The sequence below is a fragment of the Pelophylax lessonae genome (genome assembly GCF_965119305.1).
Source record: "Pelophylax lessonae genome assembly, chromosome: 8".
Taxonomy (NCBI): Eukaryota; Metazoa; Chordata; class Amphibia; order Anura; family Ranidae; genus Pelophylax; species Pelophylax lessonae.
Genome location: NC_138775.1, coordinates 252,170,521 through 252,192,480, shown reverse-complemented (window position 1 = coordinate 252,192,480; position 21,960 = coordinate 252,170,521). Strand labels below are relative to the sequence as shown.

General features: G+C 44.0%; 1 protein-coding gene across 2 annotated transcripts in view; it reads right to left on the bottom strand.

Annotated features, from left to right (window-relative positions):
* Positions 1-9,244: 9,244 nt before the first annotated feature.
* DDAH1 (dimethylarginine dimethylaminohydrolase 1) overlaps positions 9,245-21,960 on the bottom strand; it is a 255,209-nt gene continuing 242,493 nt past the window's right edge. For both annotated transcript variants that reach the window (XM_082265824.1, XM_082265823.1), the window contains 2 exons: positions 12,992-13,135; positions 9,245-9,626 (listed from right to left, as the gene is read on the bottom strand). In XM_082265824.1, coding sequence (XP_082121950.1) covers positions 9,510-9,626; positions 12,992-13,135 — 261 coding nt within the window. In that variant the 3' untranslated portion in view covers positions 9,245-9,509. The remainder of the gene's footprint in view (positions 9,627-12,991; positions 13,136-21,960) is intronic.

Genomic DNA, 21,960 nt, shown 5'->3' with positions numbered 1-21,960 from the left:
TCTCTCATTTAGTCCACGTTGACATTGGTCCAATTTGACTAGTGATTTGAGATGTCAAATCTGACCCAATTGCTGGCAATGGCACCATCCGAATCGGTGCGACGCTGACTTTGCGGCGCCCAACCGCGTCCCAAAAGTAGTTTCTGCACTACTTTTGGTGACTTTGGGGGGCGATTTCAATAGACATCTGTTCAGGAACCCGCACAGATGTCTGTGAAATTGCCTCCGAAGTTGGACTGAAAATGCCAGGCTGAAATCGCGCGAGTTCAACTGAACCCGCCTTAGTGTGAACCTGGGCCTAGGACCCGTTCATAGCAGCCCACGCATATTATACACCATGCAATGCACATGCTGGTATGCATTGTGAAGGGTGATGCAATCTGTTTTTTACAACCTATCACACTGTTTTCTTTTATTGTTTTTATTGTTTTATGAAAAAAATAAATAAAAATGAATTGACATGTATGCATTAAAGCGCATTTTGACGCACTACATTGCAATAACATGCAGTGACGTGCATTGTGCTGCAAAAAAATTTAGACATGCTGTTATTTTTTATGCAACACACCTGTATGGCATGAAGGGGGCTCATAGAAAACAATTGTTCTCAATGTATCCATGGATCAAACCTGCGTTGATCAACGGACATGGTGTGAATGAGACCTAAGTAACTAACATCAGACACAGACTATCATACACAGACTTATTAATATAGACTAAACTGTATATTTTATTTTATTTTGTGGACCTATTTTTCACGGATATTTGCACTTCATTGATCTTATGTTTGGATGTGCACTTTGAACAAATTAATTGTTTCCCATTCATTATGGTTTGAATGGAAATTCGCACATTGTGGTTTTGTCACTTGTTTATAATATTTTACATTAGCACTGGTTTATGTCATTTTTAGAGGGACCTTAAATTGTAGACTCCTTGGGGGCAGAGACTGATGTGAATGCAGTGGTGTATGTAAGGTATGGCAGCTATGGCACATGCCCTGGGTGAAACTTGAAGGGGGGAACCACTCAGTAGTAGTATAGATACTCACCCTTTGTGGGCTCTGCATCTCCTCCTGGGTGCCACTCGGCAGTAGTAGAGATTCTTTGAAATTAGAAGCAGAAAAGCTCTGTTTTGGCCCAACAAAAATTTTGTTATACATTTTCTTTGTATTCTGCATGCTTTTCTGCAAATTTCAATTCATTTTTTTAACTGATGTAAGGGGCACTCCTGATGTGTAAAGAGGCAGTTTTGATGAAAGCCGGCACTCCTGATTTGTAATGTGGGACTCTGATGCATAAAGGGGCACTGTGATGTGTAATGGGGGTCTCTGATGTGTACAAGGGCACTCCAGATGTGTTAAGAGGGATACTCTTGATATGTATTAGGGGACTTTGACATGTAAAGGGGCATTCCTGATGTGTAAGGGGGGCACTCCGTGATGTATAATTTGGGGCTCTGATGTGTAAGGACACACTACTGATATGTAATAGGGGGCTTTAACATGTAATGAGGCATTCCTGATGTGTAATGGGGGCACTCCTAAAGTTTAATTGGGGGCACTGATGTGTTAAATGGGCACTCCTGATGTGTAATATGGTGCTATGATGTGTAAGGACATACTCCTGATATGTAATAGGGGGTTCTAACATGTAATGAGGCACTCCTGATGTGTAATGGGACATTCCTAATTTGTAAGGGGCACTACTGATGTGTAAGGGGGTACTCCTGAGTCCTGATGTGAAAAGGGGGCATTCTTAATGTGTAAGGGGGCACTCCTGATTTGTAATGTGGTGCTCTGATGTGTATGAGGGCACTCCTGAAGTGTAATAGAATTCTCTGATGTGTAATGGGGGTATCTGATGTGTACAAGGGCACTCCTGAGGTGTTAAGGGGCATACTCCTGATATGTAATTGGGGACTTTGACATGGAAGGGGGCATTCCTGATGTGTAATGGGGGCACTCCTGATGTGTAAGGAGGCATTCCCGATGTTTATTTGGGGGCACTCCTGATGTGTAATATGAGGGCTCTGATGTGTAAAAAGGCACTCCTGTTGTGTAACAGGGGGCTCTGACATGTAAGGAGGCACTCCTAATGTGGGGACATTCCATATGCGCAAAGGGGCGCTCCTGATGTGTAAGGGGGTTCTGAAGTGTAAAATGACACTCCTGATATAAAAAGGGGCATTCCTAACAATGGGGGGCTCTGATGTGTACGACGGCAATCCGGATATGTAAAGGGGGGCACTCCTGATGTGTAAGGCCCCCCCTTGTACACATCAGAGCCTCCCATTACTAAGGGGAACTCCTGATGTTTAATAGGGGGCACTGACATGTACCATGCCATACCTGATGTGTAATGTGGGGGCTCTAAAGTGTAAAGGGGGGCTCTGGTGTGTAGGGGGGCACTCCTGGTATGTAAAATTGGACTCTGACAATGTGCAAGGACGCACTCCCGACAATTGTGGGCACTCCTGATTTGTAATGGGGGTCTCTGATGTGCAAGAGGGGCATTAACATGTAGGAGGGCACTTCTGATATGTATTGGGTGTTCTGGTGTGTAAGCAGGAATTCATGATGTGTACTTGTACTGAGTTCTGATGTATTAAGGAAGCACTGATGTGTAGAGAGCCACTCCCAATGTGTAATATGGGGGCTCTGATATGTACGGGGTCACTCCTAAAATGTAATGTAAAACTCTAAAATGTAGAGGGGTATCCTTGATGCATTATGGGGGGAATCTGATATGTAAGATGGCCCTCCTGATGTATAATGGGGGGAATCTGATATGTAAAGAGGCCCTTCTGATGTATAATGGGGGGGGGGGGGAATCTGATATGTAAAGAGTCACTCCTGATGTATAATGGAGGACTCTAAGGTATAAGGGGCCCCTTCGGATGATTAACACATTTTTGATCTGATATTATAGTAAAGTTAACTAAAATATCAGTGTCACATGTTTGGGCAGGGCACAATGTCAGTTCTTGCCATGGGCACTACTATGTGTACTGTAGATGTACACCGTGTAAGGTGCTGTGGGAATGTACGTCACTATATAAATAACTCAATGCAGCTTCGGCATCTAAGGACTGGTAAAATGCAATATATTACATATTTCTTCTTGAAATAAATAAGATACAAGTTAAAATTCACAACAAAATTGGAACTGCAGAAATGTCTTAATAAATCCCTTATTGTAATAACTTTATTTTTCACTGACAGTGTTACATTTTTATACATGTGCAATCACAGTTTTTTTGGAAAACTACAACACCCACATGTACAAGATTAATGCTAGAAGTCTAGTTCAAGTCTAAAACGTGTTTGCTCAAATGACAACATTTATTCAGTAGAACATTAAAAAGAAATAAAAAAAAAATCACAATAAAATCTCGCTCTCTTCAATTAATTTACGACAGTTTTAGGAGATTAGCGGCAGCCGAGTTTGCGCTGAGCGAATGTTCATTCTGTTACGTCAGCACAGTGATGGCAGTAGATTTCCTCAGCTCACAAAACAGTTGCCGCTTTGACTGTAAAGGATTGTTACATTTCAAGGTGAACTTTTAATTGATAAAAAACATAAAAGGGTTTAGTCCTCCTAAAAAGGGTTAGTCCACTGCCTGCATCCCAGGCTGACCATTTGAATGTGATTGCTGCATGAGGGATTAAATGCGAGTGGCTGCGATTAGCTGCGAGAGCCTTCCATTGCTTCCAATAAGGCTGCCTCTCACAGCTAATTGTGGGAACCCCTACTTGGATTCTCATATCTAATTGCAGTGTGGGTCTATTCACAAGTGTGAATGAACCCTAAAGACGAGGTTCCAGTTGTGGGGAGAAGTTGGAATGCCAATGCTCAATTTACCTTGATGCGCATATGCGTCCCATGGGGACCAGGGTTTCTGTGCTGAGAGTGTGCTCACTGCGCGCTCCCAGTGGAGTGCCTGAACTGTCACACAGCTTCCGGCCTCTGTTTATGATCGGGAGCTGCTGGAACGGGCTCATATGACCACTTTGACAGCCAATCAAATCATGTGATCATGTGATATTTAGGAGCTCATTTAGACGTGCGGTTGGGGAGTGTTAAAACATATGGTTAAGCTGCATTTTTAGACAGTGGTGTTCACATGCTGAGATTGTAATTGTTTGCTTCACACCTGCAGCAAAAATGATCCCCCCCTTTGGCGTTTGCCATGTAGTAGGGATCGATCGATTATCGGCAAAGCCGATATATCGAGGGCCGATCTGCACTTCACCTGAAATATATATCGGTCACCTTGGTGGTGATATATCGGGAAAGTTTTTGTACCGGAGTGATGCCTGCAGCTAGAGGCATCACCCCGGTACTGGCGTCCATAGCCGACAGTCTGCTGTCTTGTAATGACAACCGATATGGTTGAGAAGCCGCTCGGCTGTCATTACAAGGAGCGGGAGGGGACGTCCCCTCCTCCCGCCACCTTCCACGGCTCTCCCGGGTCTCCCGTCCCACCGGGAGATCCGGGCAACCAGCCTGCACAGCCGCCGAAGACCCAATCAAAGCCGCATTCGGCTCTGATCGGCTCTCCATGCAAAAACCTGGAAGTGATGTCATGACATCACTTCTGGGTACTGTCGCCAGATTAAAAAAAATGACAGCATTCAAAATAGCCAAACTTAGACCCCCAGATCCCTCCACAAAAGTACCTGTCAAAGAAAAAAAAATGTTTTTAAATGTACGAAAATATCGGCCCATATCGGCCGATACCGATATGCATTGACCAAAATATCGGTATCGGCAACGTAAAACCGATATCAGTCGATCACTACCGTGTAGTACCACCGCCAAACACAAGCCATTCAAGCAAATGGTTGATGCGCTGCAAATGACCCAGAACCACATGCAATGCTGGTGCAGCAATTACAAGGTTAGCACAGTCAGTGAGGAAGCACCATAGCACCTCCTCAATGCCTGTCAAACACCTCTAAAAATGATCCAAATGCAGATCGCTTTTCATAGGCACAGCAATTAAGCCGCACGTCTAAACCTAGCCTTAAGCTGGCCATACATGGGTGGATAGGTGGGTGGCATGCAGTGGGGTTCCTGCCGGGAGAAGACAGTGATTATTGCTAGCAGCTATACCAGCTGCTAGCGATAATTGCATATAAAATCTGGCAGGCTGGTTGTACCCAAGTTGATCCATCGTTTAACTTGGTACCTGCCCATATAAGGTTCGAATCTCAGCCGGTTCCTGCAAACCATCTATGGCTGGCCTTGGAATGTCCTGCCTCCAGCGTTAAGACCCATTTAAACGGCTGCCGGCTGGGGATGGAAAGGGGGTTAAAATTAAATGAGTTAAACCCTTATTCTGGTTTGTTAGGTTAGGGAATTAAGCCGAATGTCTCTGCCTCATTTTATCTTTTTTTAAAGACTCCATTGGGGGTGGTTGGTTGTTCCTGGCTCTGCCCTTTAACAGTATAGTACCCAATTTAGAGGTCTCACTCCTCCTGTTGCAGTAGGATAGGATAAAGCACACCTCTCACTGCATTCTCAGTTAAAAAAAAAAAAAAAAAAGTAGCTGCATCAGTCTAATTAACATGGAAATTTAGAAAAAGAGATCATGCTGGTGGGGTCAATAAGAGATTGGTGGCTGACCCAACCAGCTGGCAGCTACCCAAATCAGAGAGATTGTTTTTGGGGGACTACATTTTTAACAAACATCAGACATTTGGAATGATTTATTCAGAATAATGATATTAGCTATACCTTGGCTTCATGGCTTCATATGACCTGCCTTATCATCAAACTCCACCCAAAACAATATCACTCTTACTTGCTGGCAAATAAATCCCAAGCTGGTTCCTTAGATCACCCAGTACCTTAAATGGTGAGATCACCACCACTGCTATTCACAGTTCTCTCCAACAGTCTTAGCAATTACATAGACAAAGAATAGTGTCACTCTCCCATGGCGGGCTAACAAAACAAATTAAGGTGGCGAGCTGCAGGAGAGTGACATCTTCATCATTGCATTGCAGGTTGGGGACAGACACAAACTACTGCTGGGAAAACTTTCCGCCTGGGTTTTTAAAGCTGGCCACACACATTATAACCTCTGTATAATCTCCTTTAGATGTATTATCAAATATGTTTTGCAAGTAATGGGCTAAACAATACATTTTTTTCTTTTTGATGAGTGAACTTTAGAGTTTTACTTTCCCCCAAATTTCAGTAAAGATTTCTGTGAACCTTCACCAGTATGATGAAATGCGTTGGTGTCAATGGATAAGGCAAACATTAAGGTGGTTTTTGGTGGTTTTCAATGGTGTGATGGATTATAAATGGCCCCTAAAGGGCTAAGGAAGCTCTTTTTAACTATCATGGGCCTATTGTTGTGCCAAAAATTGGCCCCGCTATTTTTTATTACTTTTTTTGCACAGAAAAATGAAAGAAAACATTGTAAAAAGTAAAATAAACCATTGAAGCGTTAGTGCGCATATAACAATCAAATAGAGAGAAAAAAAAAATCTAAATAAAAAAAAAAAAAAAAAATGTAAAGAACACCAACGGCCCATTTTGTTTGTTTTTGAGGTGCGTAACACACGTGTGTTAATGCTCGTTACATTAACATGCCTTTCCTTGAAATTAAAATAATTAAATTCACTAAAATAAATGGGCTGCAAATGCACCCCAAACAAGCCAAAAACTGGACATTTTTGGAAATACACCACAATGTACGTCCATGTATTGCATTGCTCTGTAAGGCAGAATGGTGACGCAATGCATGTAATGTTACTACATCGCAAAAGTGTAAATGGGCCCAAAATGAAATAAGCTAAACTACTCTTAAACGCACAAAAACCCGCACCCTCCAAATAAAGAAAAACAAAAATATATTTTTCACGCAATTGTCGCCTAAGCCGCAAAATTTGGAGCTCCTGCTAAAAGAAGATTTTGACAATAGTGAAATTAACTTTGCTGAAGTCACTCCCCCCATCTCTATGGTCTGAGACAGGTGACAGTGCTGCTTACCGCCCTCTGGAAATCATTCTGGAGTAGATTGCTTTTCAGACAGCAGTAGAGCAGCAGCTGACATGCGTTTCGGAGGCGCTACTGCCGCCTATTTTTTAAAAAAAATGTATTTGGTTTCTATGCAGAGCTGCACTGAACGACAATTTTAACATTGCAGGACCGCACCTGCAGCCCGAGTTAAAAATGCCATGGCATATGGACAGCCATGTCAGGCTTTAGACCGGGTTCACATATGTTCGGTCGCGGGTTCGTGTCTGGGGTCCGGTTTGTGTCTGTTCACTGGTTCAGGTGCAATTCAGGTCCAAATTTTTGCCTGAATTAGCACCTGAACCAGACCCAACCACACACAGGACCCTTTTGCAAACTGCTCAGCGGCCGCCCCGGACCTGTGTGAACTGGCTCCGTTATGAGCCGGTCACACTCGCCTTCAATGCGAATTGGATGCATGGAAATCTGCATCCAATTCGCACATATGTGAACCCAGTCTAGGGGCGCCTGGTGCTCCATGGGCCGGGGGGGCGACAGAAGGACAACACCATAGCCCCCCCCTCCGGACTACACCAGCTCCAGCCCACACTGTCCCCCCCGGTCGCCGGCTCACTCACCCTGGGCAGGCAGTGGCTTCCCCCTCAGTCTCCTCCCTCCTCCTCCTCCGCTCCTTGGCCAATAGCATGGCTTTTCCTTTCGGCCAATCGGGAAGCGGGTCTCAGGAGCGGCTTCCTGATTGGCCAGGAGGAGAATCAGTGTGGCAATAGCGAATATTCATTCGCTATTGTCACACAACTGGGTGGGCTCAGGGCGCAGTGCAAAAAAAACCCCATTGGAATCCATGCGTCCGATGCCCTACATTGATAGGGGGAGCGGCACTCCTGCGCCCCCAATGGACGGGCTGCCACTGACCCATTCTTAGTGTTAGCATTTGGGTGGGTGGCCATGGGGCAGTAAAACCATAGTGTTACTATCTGCTTTTACTGCACCTCCTCCCTGACCCCATGTGAAAGAGCTCTATTTGTTTTATATCTGGTCAGGGTGAACCCCACATAACATAGTTGTCAGTACATCTACAAGTGATTACGTAACCAGATTGTAATGTGTGCAGTCATCTTAAAGGGTTAAATCACTTTTACAGAAACAATGTGTAGGTGAACTAACAGCGACCACCCTCTCCTCCCCAATGCCCCCCCTCCAGCCCTCGCTGTCAGCACCCCCAAAGCCACTTCAGTGGTCTGGGGATTTCAAGTACCTGCTCTTCTCTCTCTTCTCCATCAGTTGGACTCCAATTGGTCAGCTCTGTCCATGTTGTGACACTGAGCAATCAGAATAGATCTAATCCATGCTAGAAGCGCTGCAAGAGAAGATGGAGAAGAGCTGGGATTTTGAATCCCTGGACTGCTGGAGCAGTTGTGGGGGTGCCAACCCTAGAGGTAAGTACAACGGGGACTGGTAGGTGGGGTGGATGGCTGGTCTTGGTTCACCAAAACATCGTTTGTTATCCTGGGTTCACACTGCCCAAGACTTCCACGCAATTTGAAGTTGGACTTCAGCACGACTTGCATGCAACTTCTTTAACAGAAGTCAAGGCAAGTTGTCCCAAACTCAGACCAAAAGTTGTGCAGGAACCTTTTTCTAAGTCCGAGCGACTCAAGTTGCACCAGATTCCAATGCATTGAATGTGGTCCAACTTCTAAAGCGACAAGTACTCCCAAAGTCAGAGCGATTGTCGCATCAGTGTGATCCAGGCCTAAAGGTGAACTAACCCATTGAGATATAGAGGAAATCAGAACAAGATTCAACACACTGGAGTCCACTTGAGACTGAAATAGCAGTTTGGGTTAACCTTTAAGGGGGACCCCATTGAAAATTGGCAATCCCTTGTCCATGACTCATGCATGAATAAACAGCATATTCTCATCACACGGCTTGCAGATTTGGGCTGTAGTAATACAGCCCATTACAAAAAAACAATAAATCACTAGCGATTGTCACATTTTTATGGTTGTCTGCAAATCACTGCAAACAGCAGCTGGATGGGCCTCTTTCAATGGCATCCTTCCACATTGCTGTGTCTGACTATGCATTACGCAACATGAGTCACTGCCCCGCCCCCTCCCAGTACTGATGGAATGAGAGACCAGGAGCCAGCAGAGTTGGACCGGCAACACAAGAATGCAGAACGGTGTTGGGTGGAGTTTTTCTTGAATGGGCAAAATGTGTGAAATTCTGACAAACCCACATGCTGTATAATGATGAATATTTATTAATACGGAATTACAAAACAGGCTCTTGTGTTCATGAATTTAAGGCGTTTATAGATGAATAGAAAGTGATAGAATAAAATGATCTAGTAATCAAAATCCAGCCCTAGATTTTTTCATTTTTTTTTTTTTCACAAGATGTGTGGCTTAGTATTAGTAGCTCAGTGGTAGATTGTCAGATTAAAGGGCATTACAGTAGTGGCCACAGGATTGAACCGGTTCCGTAGGAATGGCGGAGTCCATCAGCTCAGAGGTCAGGCGTCTTGTTTATCAGTAGGGAGCTGCAGGTCAGGCATCCGTCCACTTTGGCTAATTCCGAATTGGCTACGGGGATCAGCATGTGTTCCTTCAGCTTCTCAAATACCTGTAAGAGGAAAAGTAGCAGGGTTGGTGGTTACTTTAACCAGACACATACCTGTATACAGTATCTGTGCCTGCCCTGATTTAAATTTTTTTACCCCCTTCCCACCCGTAGAATGTCCATGGATGTCCTTGGGATGAGGTGGTTATACCAAGATGATGCCACCAACTACAAGTATTATCCTGGTATCAAAATTTGCAGCCAGCGATTCCCTGTAAAACAGAAGTGATTCAGTGGCTGAAAAGCCACTGGATCACTTCTGCAGCCACTGGATCCCTTCCGCCTTTCCTGGGGTCTCCCATTCGATCGTGGACCCTGAGAGCTATGGGGCCAGCAGCCATGGCTGCTCTACATAGAGAGAGAAGAACGTTGTTCCTCCATCTTTGTGACCCTGTAAACCGGAAGCGATGAGGATTTTGTCACTTCCGGTATCAACTCTGTGTCTGATCAACTGCACTGGAGGCCAGAGGAGAGATTTGGGGTTTAATAGACCCCAGATCTCTCCATAAAGAGGACCTGTCACTGTCCATGCTGCCACGGGTTGTTCATCCCTTGTGATAGCAGCAAAGTTAATACAAAAAAAAAAAATTTAAGAGACAGTGTAAAAAAAAAAGAAAAAAAATGTTCTAGATAAAATAAATAATAAAAATGTTTTTTAAAGCTCCCTGTTCCCCTGTGCTTAAGCGCAAATGCGAACGCATACGTAAGTCCTGCACGCATATGTAAATGGTGATCGTACCACACATGTGAGATATCTTCACGAATGTCAGAGCAAGACCAAAAATTCTAGTGCCAGACATCCTGTGTAACTCTAAACTGGTGCCTGTAAAGACGTTTATAGCGTCGCCTATGGAGAACTTTAAGTACCATAGTTTAGCCACTCCATAGGGGTGCACAATTTTAAAGCGTGACATGTTAGGTACCTATTTACTTGGCATAACATCATCTTTTATAATTTACTGGAAAAAATAGGCATTATATTGTGTCTGTGTGTAATAATATTCATATTCATATTTTTTTTTTTTAAATTGCGTTTAAAAAAACCACTGTTCAAATACCGTGTGACATAAAAAATTGCAACACCCATCATTTTATTCTATAGGGCCTCTGATATAAAAAAAAAAAAAAAAAAAAATATATATATATATATATATATATATATATAAAGTTTGGGGGTTCCCAGTAATTTTCTAGCAAAAATATGTAGATTTTTATATGTATGTGAGAAGTGTCAGAATTGGCCCGGTAAGGAGGCATATCTAAAGCAAAAAGCGTTTTTTTTTAAGTTTTCAATAGGGTAGAAAAGGGTTAAAATGTATCTCAGGGCATTAACATTTTTTATTGCTTTTTACTCCTTTAACCCCTTCGCTGCCATAGCCTTTTTTGGGATTTCTTGCACACATGTTTAAAAAATAATTTTAGGCCTGAATACTAGTTAAAACCCCCAAACATTATACATTTTCTGAAAGCAGACACACTTGAAAATAAAAAAGTGGTACTGTAGTTGCAATTTCGTATGCCACGCAACTATTTTTTGACTTTTTCTTTTTTTTTAATTTAATTAAAACAAAAAGTCCCCTATGTGATATACTTTTTAAGGCAGGTTCTCTTAAATTAGAAATCAAGTGTCTTTTAGACTCCTTATGTCTCACCTTCCTTCTATTGAAGCTAATAGAATGCAGATTGTGCTCTATTTTCTTCTTGCTTTACACGTCACTTCCAGGGTCATTCCAGCTATGGGAGATTAGCGAACAGACGTTTGCTAGTCTCCCTCCAAACCACCCAGAAACACCCACTAGACAGGTCCTGGGCCCGCAGGTGGTGGTGGTGGTGGTGGTGGGGGGGGGGGTTTGTGGGGGTTTGCCCCCTTCCTGACCAGGCCCATTTTGCGATTCGGCACTGTGTTACTTTAACGCACAATTGTGCGGTCATGCGACGCTGTACCCAAGTAAAATTGATCTCCTTTTTTTCCCACAAACAGAGCTTTCTTTTGGTGGTATTTGATCTCCTGTGCGAGTTTTATTTTTTGCGCTATAAACAAAATAAAAGACAATTATGAAAAAAATATATATATTTTTCATATTCTGCTATATGACATTCCCAAAAAATGTAAAAATCTATTTTTTTTTAACATTTTAGGCCGATTTGTTTTCTGCTACATATTTTTGGTAAAAAAAAAAAAAAACGCAATAAGCGTATTTTAAATTGGTTTGCGCAAAAGTTATTGCGTCTACTTACTACGGGAAAGATTAATGTAATTTTTATTGTTTTTTTTTTTTACTAGTAATGGCAGCAATCTGCGTTTTTTTGTGGGACTGCGACATTGCGGCGGACAGATCGGACCCCTAACTGACATTTTTGACACTTTTGGGGGTACCAGTGACATTACTACAGTAATCAGTGCTAAAAATATGCACTGTTACTGTAATAATGACACTGGCAGGGAAGGGGTTAACATTGTGTGTGATCAAGGAGTTAAATGTGAGCCTAGGGGAGTGATTCTAACTGTGGGGGGGGGGGGGCGTGGCTTCTGAAATGACCATAGAGATATGTGATCCTATATAGAAGGATCACATGAGCTCTGTGATCATTGCAGGGAGAAGAACGGTCAGCTGTGTTTACAACAGCCGACCGTTCTTCTCTCTCAGCTAGGAACGATCGCAGGTGTCAGGCGGCAATTGGAGCTGCCTGCCCGGTGCATCGGCTTCCCTGCTCGCCCCTAGCCTCGTGCAGGTGACCGCCATTCCTGTACAGCGATTTGCCTGTGAGCGGCTGCCTGCCGCAGTACATCTGCGGCGGGCGGTCGTAAACTGGTTAATTCTCCTTGCATGTGATTGGGTATTCTTTGCAAAGTGAAGCTTTACCTCATTTACTAAGCTCTGGAACAACTGCATTTGCAGAGTGCAACTGCATTTTTTGAAGTGCACAGTCTATTTGCCTTTAGTAAATCAGCCCCCAAGTATTCTCCCACCTTCCTCTTTGGCATGACAACACAGTGTAGTTGTGGTCCCGAATTCTAAGCACGTGGGGTCAGCCCTGCCTACTTTTTTTCTGGTTTATTACAAAGAACACCGCCCTCTCCTCATCTCCTCTACCCCCTATTGTCCTCCCCCTTCTCATCACCATAACCCCTCCTTGTGCACAGGCACGGAGCACAAGAAGTCATCAGCTCACGAGATTTCTGGCAGGATCAACAGGTAATTTTTGCAATTATGAAAAAGTTATAACATGCCTCTGATTGAGACCTGACTGAAGAAGAAATACTAACACACACCCTAGTAAGCAATTACCAGCTTGTTCTGACATTTACCATGTGCAATATATGAACAATGTTTACTGAGCTAAGGCTGTGCTTAGTTTTAGGTTACCTTGACACTTTCTGGGTATTCCTCGGGAGCTCTGTGTAATAGTACATGGCCTTTTCCTGGTATGCTCAAGTAGATGCAATTCGCAGCTGCGTCATCGGGGACTGTCAGCTTATCATAACGGTGATCGCTCATTTGCTGCATAGTCTGCCAAATAATTACAGTAATATTAATTAATATCTGTTCAAATATCAGGTTAACAAACATAACTGGTGAACTGGAAATGCAATCCATTTAACACTGCACATGAGTGGAAGTGATTGTAAAGTCTAGTTTTTTATTTTTAGTTTTTTTTAGATTTCAATATGTTTATTAATTTTCCGTGAGAAAATAAAAAATACACAAAGATGCTTACAGTAAGGCCCCGTTCACACTGGGGCGACGCTACTTTGCAGGGCGACCTCATAGGTCGCGGCGCGCTGCTCGCCCCGCGACCTCGGAGCGGCCGGCATGGACTTCATAACATTGAAGTCTATGCAGGTCGCTCCGGGTCGCCCCAAAGAAGCTCCGGACCCTTTTTCTAAGTCGGAGCAACTTGTGTCGCTCCTATTAGAACGGGTCTGCAGCTTCTCTATGGAAGGCGACCTACGGCGACCTGTCAGGCGACCAGGTCGCCTGACAGGTCGCCCCAGTGTGAACGGGGGCTTAACATCTGCAATGAAAGATAACATATAACAAAGCTAAACAGTCGACATGGTCCCCAGAGGAGCTCATGGCAATGGCATACATGGCTAAGAAAAACACCACTCTGGTAGTCTCCATGGACCGGGGCAATGTCATCCGGGCTTGGTCCCACTCCCCCCCCTCCGGTGCCCCCAGGGGAACACACTGCGCCCCAAGGGGGGGAAGAGGCCACCCAGCCCCCAGTCCACCGTACCGCCGCCGGCATTGGAAAACCTCACCGCCAGCACTGGTATACCAGAGCCACCGATGCGTCAAATTTAGACAGAAGGCCGCTGCAGACGGCAACGAAGGGTCAACAATGACTCTAAGAGAACCTTCGTAAATCTCTTTGCGGTAGAGAGAAGAAGAAAGCATGAAGGAGAGAGAGATGAGGAAAGAAAAGAGAGAAGAAGAAATGGAAAGGGAGTGAAAAGAGTAGAGTAAGGAATAGAAGCAGTATAAGGTTGGTGTCCAGGTCCGTGAGATTTGGGCCTAGGCGACTCGGGAGAGCCGCCGGATCCTGGCATGTGGAGGGAGTACCCTCCTGTTTACGGGGAATCCGCCAGGTGTCTCACTCAGGCGTCCCGAGTCTTCTCAAAAAGGTGCATTTTATCTTGGAGGATGGCCACAATCCTCTCGTTGATCATGATCCAGGTCAGCTTAGCCTTAAGCAGCTCCATCGGTATCACCGGAGATCTCCAAGAAGGGGCTATAGTTATTTTTTTCTTTTTTTTTTTAAATAACATGTCATACTTACCTGCTCTGTGCAGTTGGTTTTGCACAGGGCAGCCCGGATCCTCCTCTTCTCGGATCACTCTTTGCTGCTCCTGGCCCCTCTTTCCTGTTCAGTGCCCCCATAGCAAGCGGTTTGCTATGGGGGCACCAGAGCAGAGTCACAGCTCCCTGTGTACATTCAGAAACGGACATGCAGCCCCGCCCCGCCCCTCTCTCTCCTGATTGGCTGACTTTGATGGACAGCAGCGGGAGCCAATCATGCCACACTGCTGTCTCAGCCAATGAGGAGGGGAGTTCCAGGCAGCTGAGACATTCCTGCAACATCGCTGGAGAGAACATGGGCTCAGGTAAGTGTTAGGGGGCTGCTGCTGCACACAGAAGGTTTTTTTTAATCTTAATGCATAGACTGCATTATGATAAGAAACCTTCTGCGTTTACAGTCCCTTTAAGGCCCAATCATTCCACATTAATCTGAGATTTAAGCAACATTTTCACGATCCCTTGCAGCCAGATTCAGCAGGACTTTAACAGTGCCCATGAGTAGGATGCAGGCTTTTCACAATCATTCTGTACTGTACAAAGACCCTTGTGATGTTTCCTGGAGACAGTCATGAGGGTAGAGAGGGTCATAAATATATTTTGGGAATGACCAGAGGTGTGTATAATTACACTGCAACAGTTTCAAACAGAAATGGAACAAGGCCAAATTAAGCCCTAGGCAAGGCAGCAGCCCCTTCAATCCCTTAAAATGATAGAGGATGTGATTGGCACATAGAAGATGCCCCCTTTTTTATTGCTTGTACTGGTATGGCCCTATAACAGGGGTCTCCAAACTTTCTAAACAAAGGGCAAGTTTACTGTCCTTCAGACTTTAGAGGGGCTGGACTGTTGCCAGTGGAAGTAGAAAATGCCCCAGCGTCATTGGGAGTAAAAAATATTACATAGTGCCTGTAGTTAGTAGAAGGAGGAATAGAGCCCCATCATTGGTATTAGTGGGAGGAATAGTGCCTAACTGTTTATATCAGTGGGAGGAATTGTGCCCCATTGCTGGTGTCAGTGGGGGGAATAGTGTCTCATTACTGGTGTCAGTGGAAGGAAAAATGCCCCATTGTAGGTGTCAGTGAGAGGAGTTGTTCCCCACTGTTGGCGTCAGTGGGAGGAATAGTGCCCTGAGGGCTGGATAAAGGCAAGCAATGGGCCGCATTCGGCCCACGGGTGGCAGGTTGGAGACCACTGCCCTATAACATCAACAGAGCATTTTCACTTACCTTTCATTAAAGAACATGCATTTATGTATTCATACATACAGTATCTCACAAAAGTGAGTACACCCCTCACATTTTTGTAAATATTTTATTATATCTTTTCATGTGACAACACTGAAGAAAATACACTTTGCTACAATGTAAAGTAGTGAGTGTACAGCTTGTATATTGCTGTCCCCTCAAAATAACTCAACACACAGCCATTAATATCTAAACCGCTGGCAACAAAAGTAATTACACCCCTAAATGAAAATGTCCAATTTGGGCCCAAAGTGTCAATATTTTTTGTGGCCACCATTTTTTTCCAGCACTGCCTTTACCCTCTTGGGCATGGAGTTCACCAGAGCTTCTTCCACACCTCCATGAAGACATCACGGAGCTGGTGGATGTTAAAGATCTTGTGCTCCTCCACCCTCCGTTTGAGGATGCCCCACAGATGCTTAATAGGGTTTAGGTCTGGAGACATGCTTGGCAAGTCCATCACCTTTACCCCCAACTTCTTTAGCAAGGCAGTGGTCGCCTTGGAGGTGTGTTTGGGATTGTTATGCTGGAATACTGCCCTGTGACCCAGTCTCTGAAGGGAGGGGATCATGCTCTGCTTCAGTATGTCACAGTACATGTTGGCATTCATGGTTCCCTCAATGTACTGTAGCTTCCCAGTGCCGGCAGCACTCATGCAGCCCCAGACCATGACACTCCAACCACAATGCTTGACTGTAGGCAAGATACTTGTCTTTGTACTCCTCACCTGGTTTCCGCCACACACGCTTGACACCATCTGAACCAAATACATTTATCTTGGTCTCATCAGACCACAGGACATGGTTCCAGTAATCCATGTCATTAGTCTGCTTGTCTTCAGCAAACTGCTTGAGGGCTGTGTTTTGCATCATGTTTAGTAGAGGTTTCCTTCTGGGACGACAGCCATGCAGACCATTTTGATGCAGTGTGCGGCGTATGGTCTGGGCACTGACAGGCTGACTCCACACCTCTTCAACCTCTGCAGAAATGCTGGCAGCACTCATACGTCTATTTCCCCAAGACAACCTCTGCATATGACGCGGAGCACGTGCACTCAACTTCTTTGGTCGTCCATGGCGAGGACTGTTCTGAGTGAAACCTGTCCTATTAAATCACTGTATGTTCTTGGCCACCATGCTGCAGCTCAGTTTCAGGGTCTTGGCAATCTTCTTATAGCCTAGGCCATCTTTATGTAGAGCAACAATTATTTTTTCAGATCCTCAGAGAGTTCTTTGCCATGAGATGCCATGTTGAACTTCCAGTGACCAGTATGAGAGAGTGAGAGCGATAACACCAAATTTAACACACCTGCTCCTCATTCACACCTGAGACCTTGTAACACTAATGAGTCACATGACACTGGGGAGGGAAAAGGGCTAATTGGGCCCAATTTGGACATTTTGCCTTAGGGGTGTACTCACATTTATTGCCAGCGGTTTAGACATTATTGGCCGTGTGTTACGTTATTTTGAGGGGACAGTAAATTGACACTGTTATACAAGCTGTACACTCACTACTTTACATTGTAGCAAAGTGTCATTTCTTCAGTGTTGTCACATGAAAGGTATAATAAAATATTTTCAAAAATGTGAGGGTGTACTCACTTTTGTGAGATACTGTAAATGGTCCATACAGAAAACTCAGTTGAAAGTGTTTTACTTTAAAGTTTTTACAGAAGATGCAGTTCCAGAAAGTATTCACAGCGCTTCACTTTTTCCACCTTTTGTTATGTTACAGCCTTATTCCAAAATAGATTCAGTTCATTATTTTTCTCAAAATTCTACAAACAATACCCCATAATGGCAAGGTCAAAGAAGTTTGTTTGAAATCTTTGCAAATTTATTACAAATAAAAAACGGAAAAAAAAAATCCCATGTACGTAAATATTCACAGCCTTTGCTCAATACTTTGTTGAAGCACCTTTGGCACCAATTACAGCCTCGCTTCTTCTTTTTTTTTTTTTGAGTACGATGCTTCAAGCTTGGCACACCTGTTTTTAGGCAGTTTCTCCCATTCTTCTTTGCAGGACCTCTCAAGCTCCATCAGGTTGGAAGGGGAGCGTCAGTGCAGAGCCATTTTCAGACCTCTCCACAGATGTTCAATTGGGTTCAAGTCTGGGCTCTGGCTGGATCCCTCAAGGATATACACAGAGTTGTCCCGTAGCCACTCCTTTGTTATCTTGGCTGTGTGCTTAGGGTCATTGTCCTGTTGGAAGATCTAGTTTGAGGTTCAGAGCACTCTGGAGCAGGTTTTCATCAAGGATGTCTCCGTACATTGCTGCATTCATCTTTCCCTCAATCCTGACTAATTTTCCAGTTCCTGCTGCTGAAAAACATTCCCACAGCATGATGCTGCCACCACCATGCTTCACTGTAGGAATGGTATTGGCCAGGTGTGGAGCGGTGCCTGGTTTCCTTCAGACATGCCGTATGTCATTCAGGCCAAAGAGTTCAATTTTTGTTTCATCAGACCGGAGACTTTTGTTTCTCATTGCCTGAGAGTCCTTCAGTTGCCTTTTGGCAACCCCCAGGTGGGCTGTCATGTGCCTTTTACAGAGGAGTGGCTTCCATCTAGCCACTCTACCATTAGATGATTGATATGTTCATTATACGATTGTGTTTAGGGATTAGGATACATTTTTTTTCCTATTAGAGGAAATTGGGCCACGCTTTATAGAGACCTTTTACCTTTCTCTATTTAACTATGGGTTAAGAGTTTTGTCTATTTCCATATTTGTTTTGAAATTTTAGGTAAATGTACAGATCAAAAATAATTTTTAAATGTAAAATTTGTCACATAATGACAAGTGACAAGGGTCTATAATCTTATCAAAAATACCTAATGAATTAAGAAAAGAAGAAGATACAATGGAAGGGTAAGGGATTGTGGGGTATCTATTATAAACCAAAAAAAAATTAAAAATGTCCTGCTTGAGCGGATGTATTAGTTAGTCAAGAATCCCAAACCTTTCCGGAAATCATCTATTTTATCATTTTATATAGCTCAGAGATTGTCACTGACCATTACCCAGTTCAGTTTTGAAACAATCCAGTTAAATCAATGGACATTGAGTTCCATGACCTAGCAATTGTAATGTTGGCTGCAAGGAAGACACAAGAAATTAATTTACTGAAAGGTCTAGCAAGGTTGGGGATAATATGGTTAAGGGGAACCATGACTATGGGTCAAGGGTTTGATGATGCAATAGTTTCCTTTTTTTAATGGTTAAACCTGATGGACATGTGTTGTCTTTTACTGTAATTATATAATGTGTGCATCTAGAAATAATAGGATTTTTTACTTACCCAAAAGGAAAATTTCTGCTTTTCCACCTCCTCCCCCTTTAACTTTTGGGCATTTTTTTGTTGGTGGGGAGCGGGTACCTTGTTTTGATAGGTACCCACTTCCCCTTCACGGAAGTTCGACCCCCACCCCTGTTTGCCTGCAGCCTTCTGTGACACATCACAGGTTCCAGAAGGCTGCGGGACCAGTCACAAAGCTCAGTGGGGAGCCGGCTGTGAAGCTGCAAGTACTCACAGCTGGCTTCCCACACTAGACATGCTGGCGACCGGGACCCCAAGACTGGCGTAGAGGACAGTGTTGGGTCCCTAGACAGGTAAGTGTCCTTTTAAAAGTCAGCAGCTGTAGTATTTGTAGCTGCTGACTTTTTATTTTTTTTGAGTGGAGGGAGGGAGATCCTCTTTAACCACTTGCTTACTGGGGACTTATACCCCCTTCCTGCCAGGCCAATTTTCAGCTTTTAGCGCCCTCATACTTTGAATGACAATTGCATGGTCATGCAAAACTACACCCATATGACTTTTTTATCTTTTTTTTTTTTTTTTTACACAAAGATATTTCTTTTGGTGGTATTTTTATTTTTTTCTAAACAAACAAAAAAAAAAAGACAAAATTTTTTGAAAAAAACTAATTTTTCTCCTTCACTGATGCGCACTGATAGGGTGCACTGATATGCACTGATAGGCTGCACTGATGAGGGGGGCACTGATAGGGGGCATTGATGATGTGGCACTGCTGGGCACTGCTCAGGAGGCACTAATGGGCACTGATTAGCAGTAATGATAGGTACTGATAGATGGCACTGGTGGGCACTGATTTCCAGCACTGCAGGGCACTGATTAGCGGCACTGATGTGCACTGTGTGGGACTGATGTCCCTTTAACCGAAGCCGGTTAACAGCTTTCTTCTTTTCTTCATACTGAAAAGCCAATTACCGACTTCTGTTCACTTCCATGATCATCTGTCATTGGCTGACAGCTGATCACATGGTAAAGGGCATTTTAAGCCAGTGCTGTAGCTGTCGCTCGGCTATAGTGTGGGCACCAAGTAGTTAAAGTTTAACTTTAGTCATAAATGAACCCCTGCTAGATCACTTCAGCCTGGCCCCTTTTGCAGGTATAGCTATGTAAAACATTAAAAATAAGTGTCTATACTGTTTCAAATCCAGTAATAAACGGTCTCACCCTGCTCTGCACGTGCCCAGTTGCTCTTTATTTCTAGGCACTGTTCTGAATTTGTAGTGGCTGATCTGCTGACAGCCCAAATATTTACTGCTGTTCAGGGGCTCTGGGCTTCAGCAAAATGGCAGCCTCCAGCAAGAAGAAACCATAACAATGCTGGAGGCAATTTATAGCACACACTAATTTTGGTAGCATAATTATTAATAAGAATTGTATGTTCCTTGCTAATTAACTTATTATTTATCATGTTGTTATGGGTAAAGTACCACTTTAAGTGACACAGGGTCAGAAAGATTGTGAGACAACTAGCTAGTTATTAACCCCTCCCAATCCCATTATGCTGCAGTTTTGTGCAAAAGCAGTAGTGGGAGTGGGGTACAAAGACAGAGGGGGTAGGACCTGTGTCCTTAATGAATTTCGAAAAAGTATTTTATAGGAAATCCTTTTTTTTAATTGTTCATTAAAGGTCCCATGGTCGGAGGAATATTGAGAGAAGTCCAGGAGTCCAACTGAGGGGTGGGCAACAGAGAAAAAAAATACTAACAGACCACCAAAAACAGAGCAAAATTGTAGGCCGCTTGCAGTTCAAAGAGCAGCCTGGAGGACCTTGAATTGAAAGCTGGCATCAGAAAAGGCTTGAGATGGGCCTAGTAAAATGTGGAGAACGTGCAAACTGAAGACCAGGAGGAAGTCAAGGCAATTATGATAGAGTAGGGTGGGCCTTGACAGGGGAAGGGGGAAGCTTATCCTTAAAGAAGAACATCCTAAAACTAGAATCTGTAAGTGGCGGTTCACACTAGTACAACTTGTCAGGCTACTTGGTCAGCCTGACAAGTCGTGCACCGTCGCGGTCCATTGTGTGGTAAAGGAACGGTTCTAATAGGAGCGATACAAGTCGCTCCGACTTAGAAAAAGGGTCCTGTACTACTTCGGGGCGACCTGGAGCGACTTGCATAGACATTCATTTTATGAAGTCCGTGCAAGTCGCGCCGAAGTCGCGGTGCACGCGACTTCACAGGTCGCCTCCTAAGTCGCATCGCCATAGTGTGAACTGACACTAAATCTACTTGCAGCCACAATCTAAGACTAACCTATCTAGCCCTGTAAAGCAAAAATCACTATACATACCTTTTCTGGTCCAGTGCCCCCTCTATGCTGTCAGCAGCGCCTTCTCTGTGTAGGCGGGTGCAGAAGAGGCAGCCGATAATGGAAGCCCCATAGTAACTCTATGGGTGATGTATCTTCCCAGGCATTTCCCAGCCATTGTTGGCTGTCTCCTGCACACAGCATCTGCCGCTGAAGACAGGACCGGACCGGGTTTAGAAAAGGTATGTATAGCAATTTTTTCTTTACAGGGCTAGATAGGTAAGTCTTAGAATGTGGCTGCAAGTAGATTGAGAGATTTTAGTTTTAGGCTGAGCTTCCACTTTAGGCCTATAGGCTTGCTTGAATGGTGAGCTGCCTAAGCCACCTAGAAATGGAGGAACAAGATGCAGACTGTTCCTTATGGGGACCTTCGGGAATGATGAAGAGAAGCTCGGACAGCTTGAAAGAAGATGTGGCTGAAAGACAAACTTGAACAGCTTGGTCAAGCAATGGTGATAATTTGTATTGAAATGTACTGCAAAAAAGGACAAAAGAAATACAATATCCTAAGCCACAAGACAACCAGATTTCTGTGTAGAACAAAAAAAAATGGTTCTCTGCAAGAGATTGCCCATTCAGAAACTTGCCTTGCAGGGGCAACCTTGTGGGAAAGAGTAGACAAAGGAATATCACTGACAGGTTCAAAGGATAGTCTTTGAAG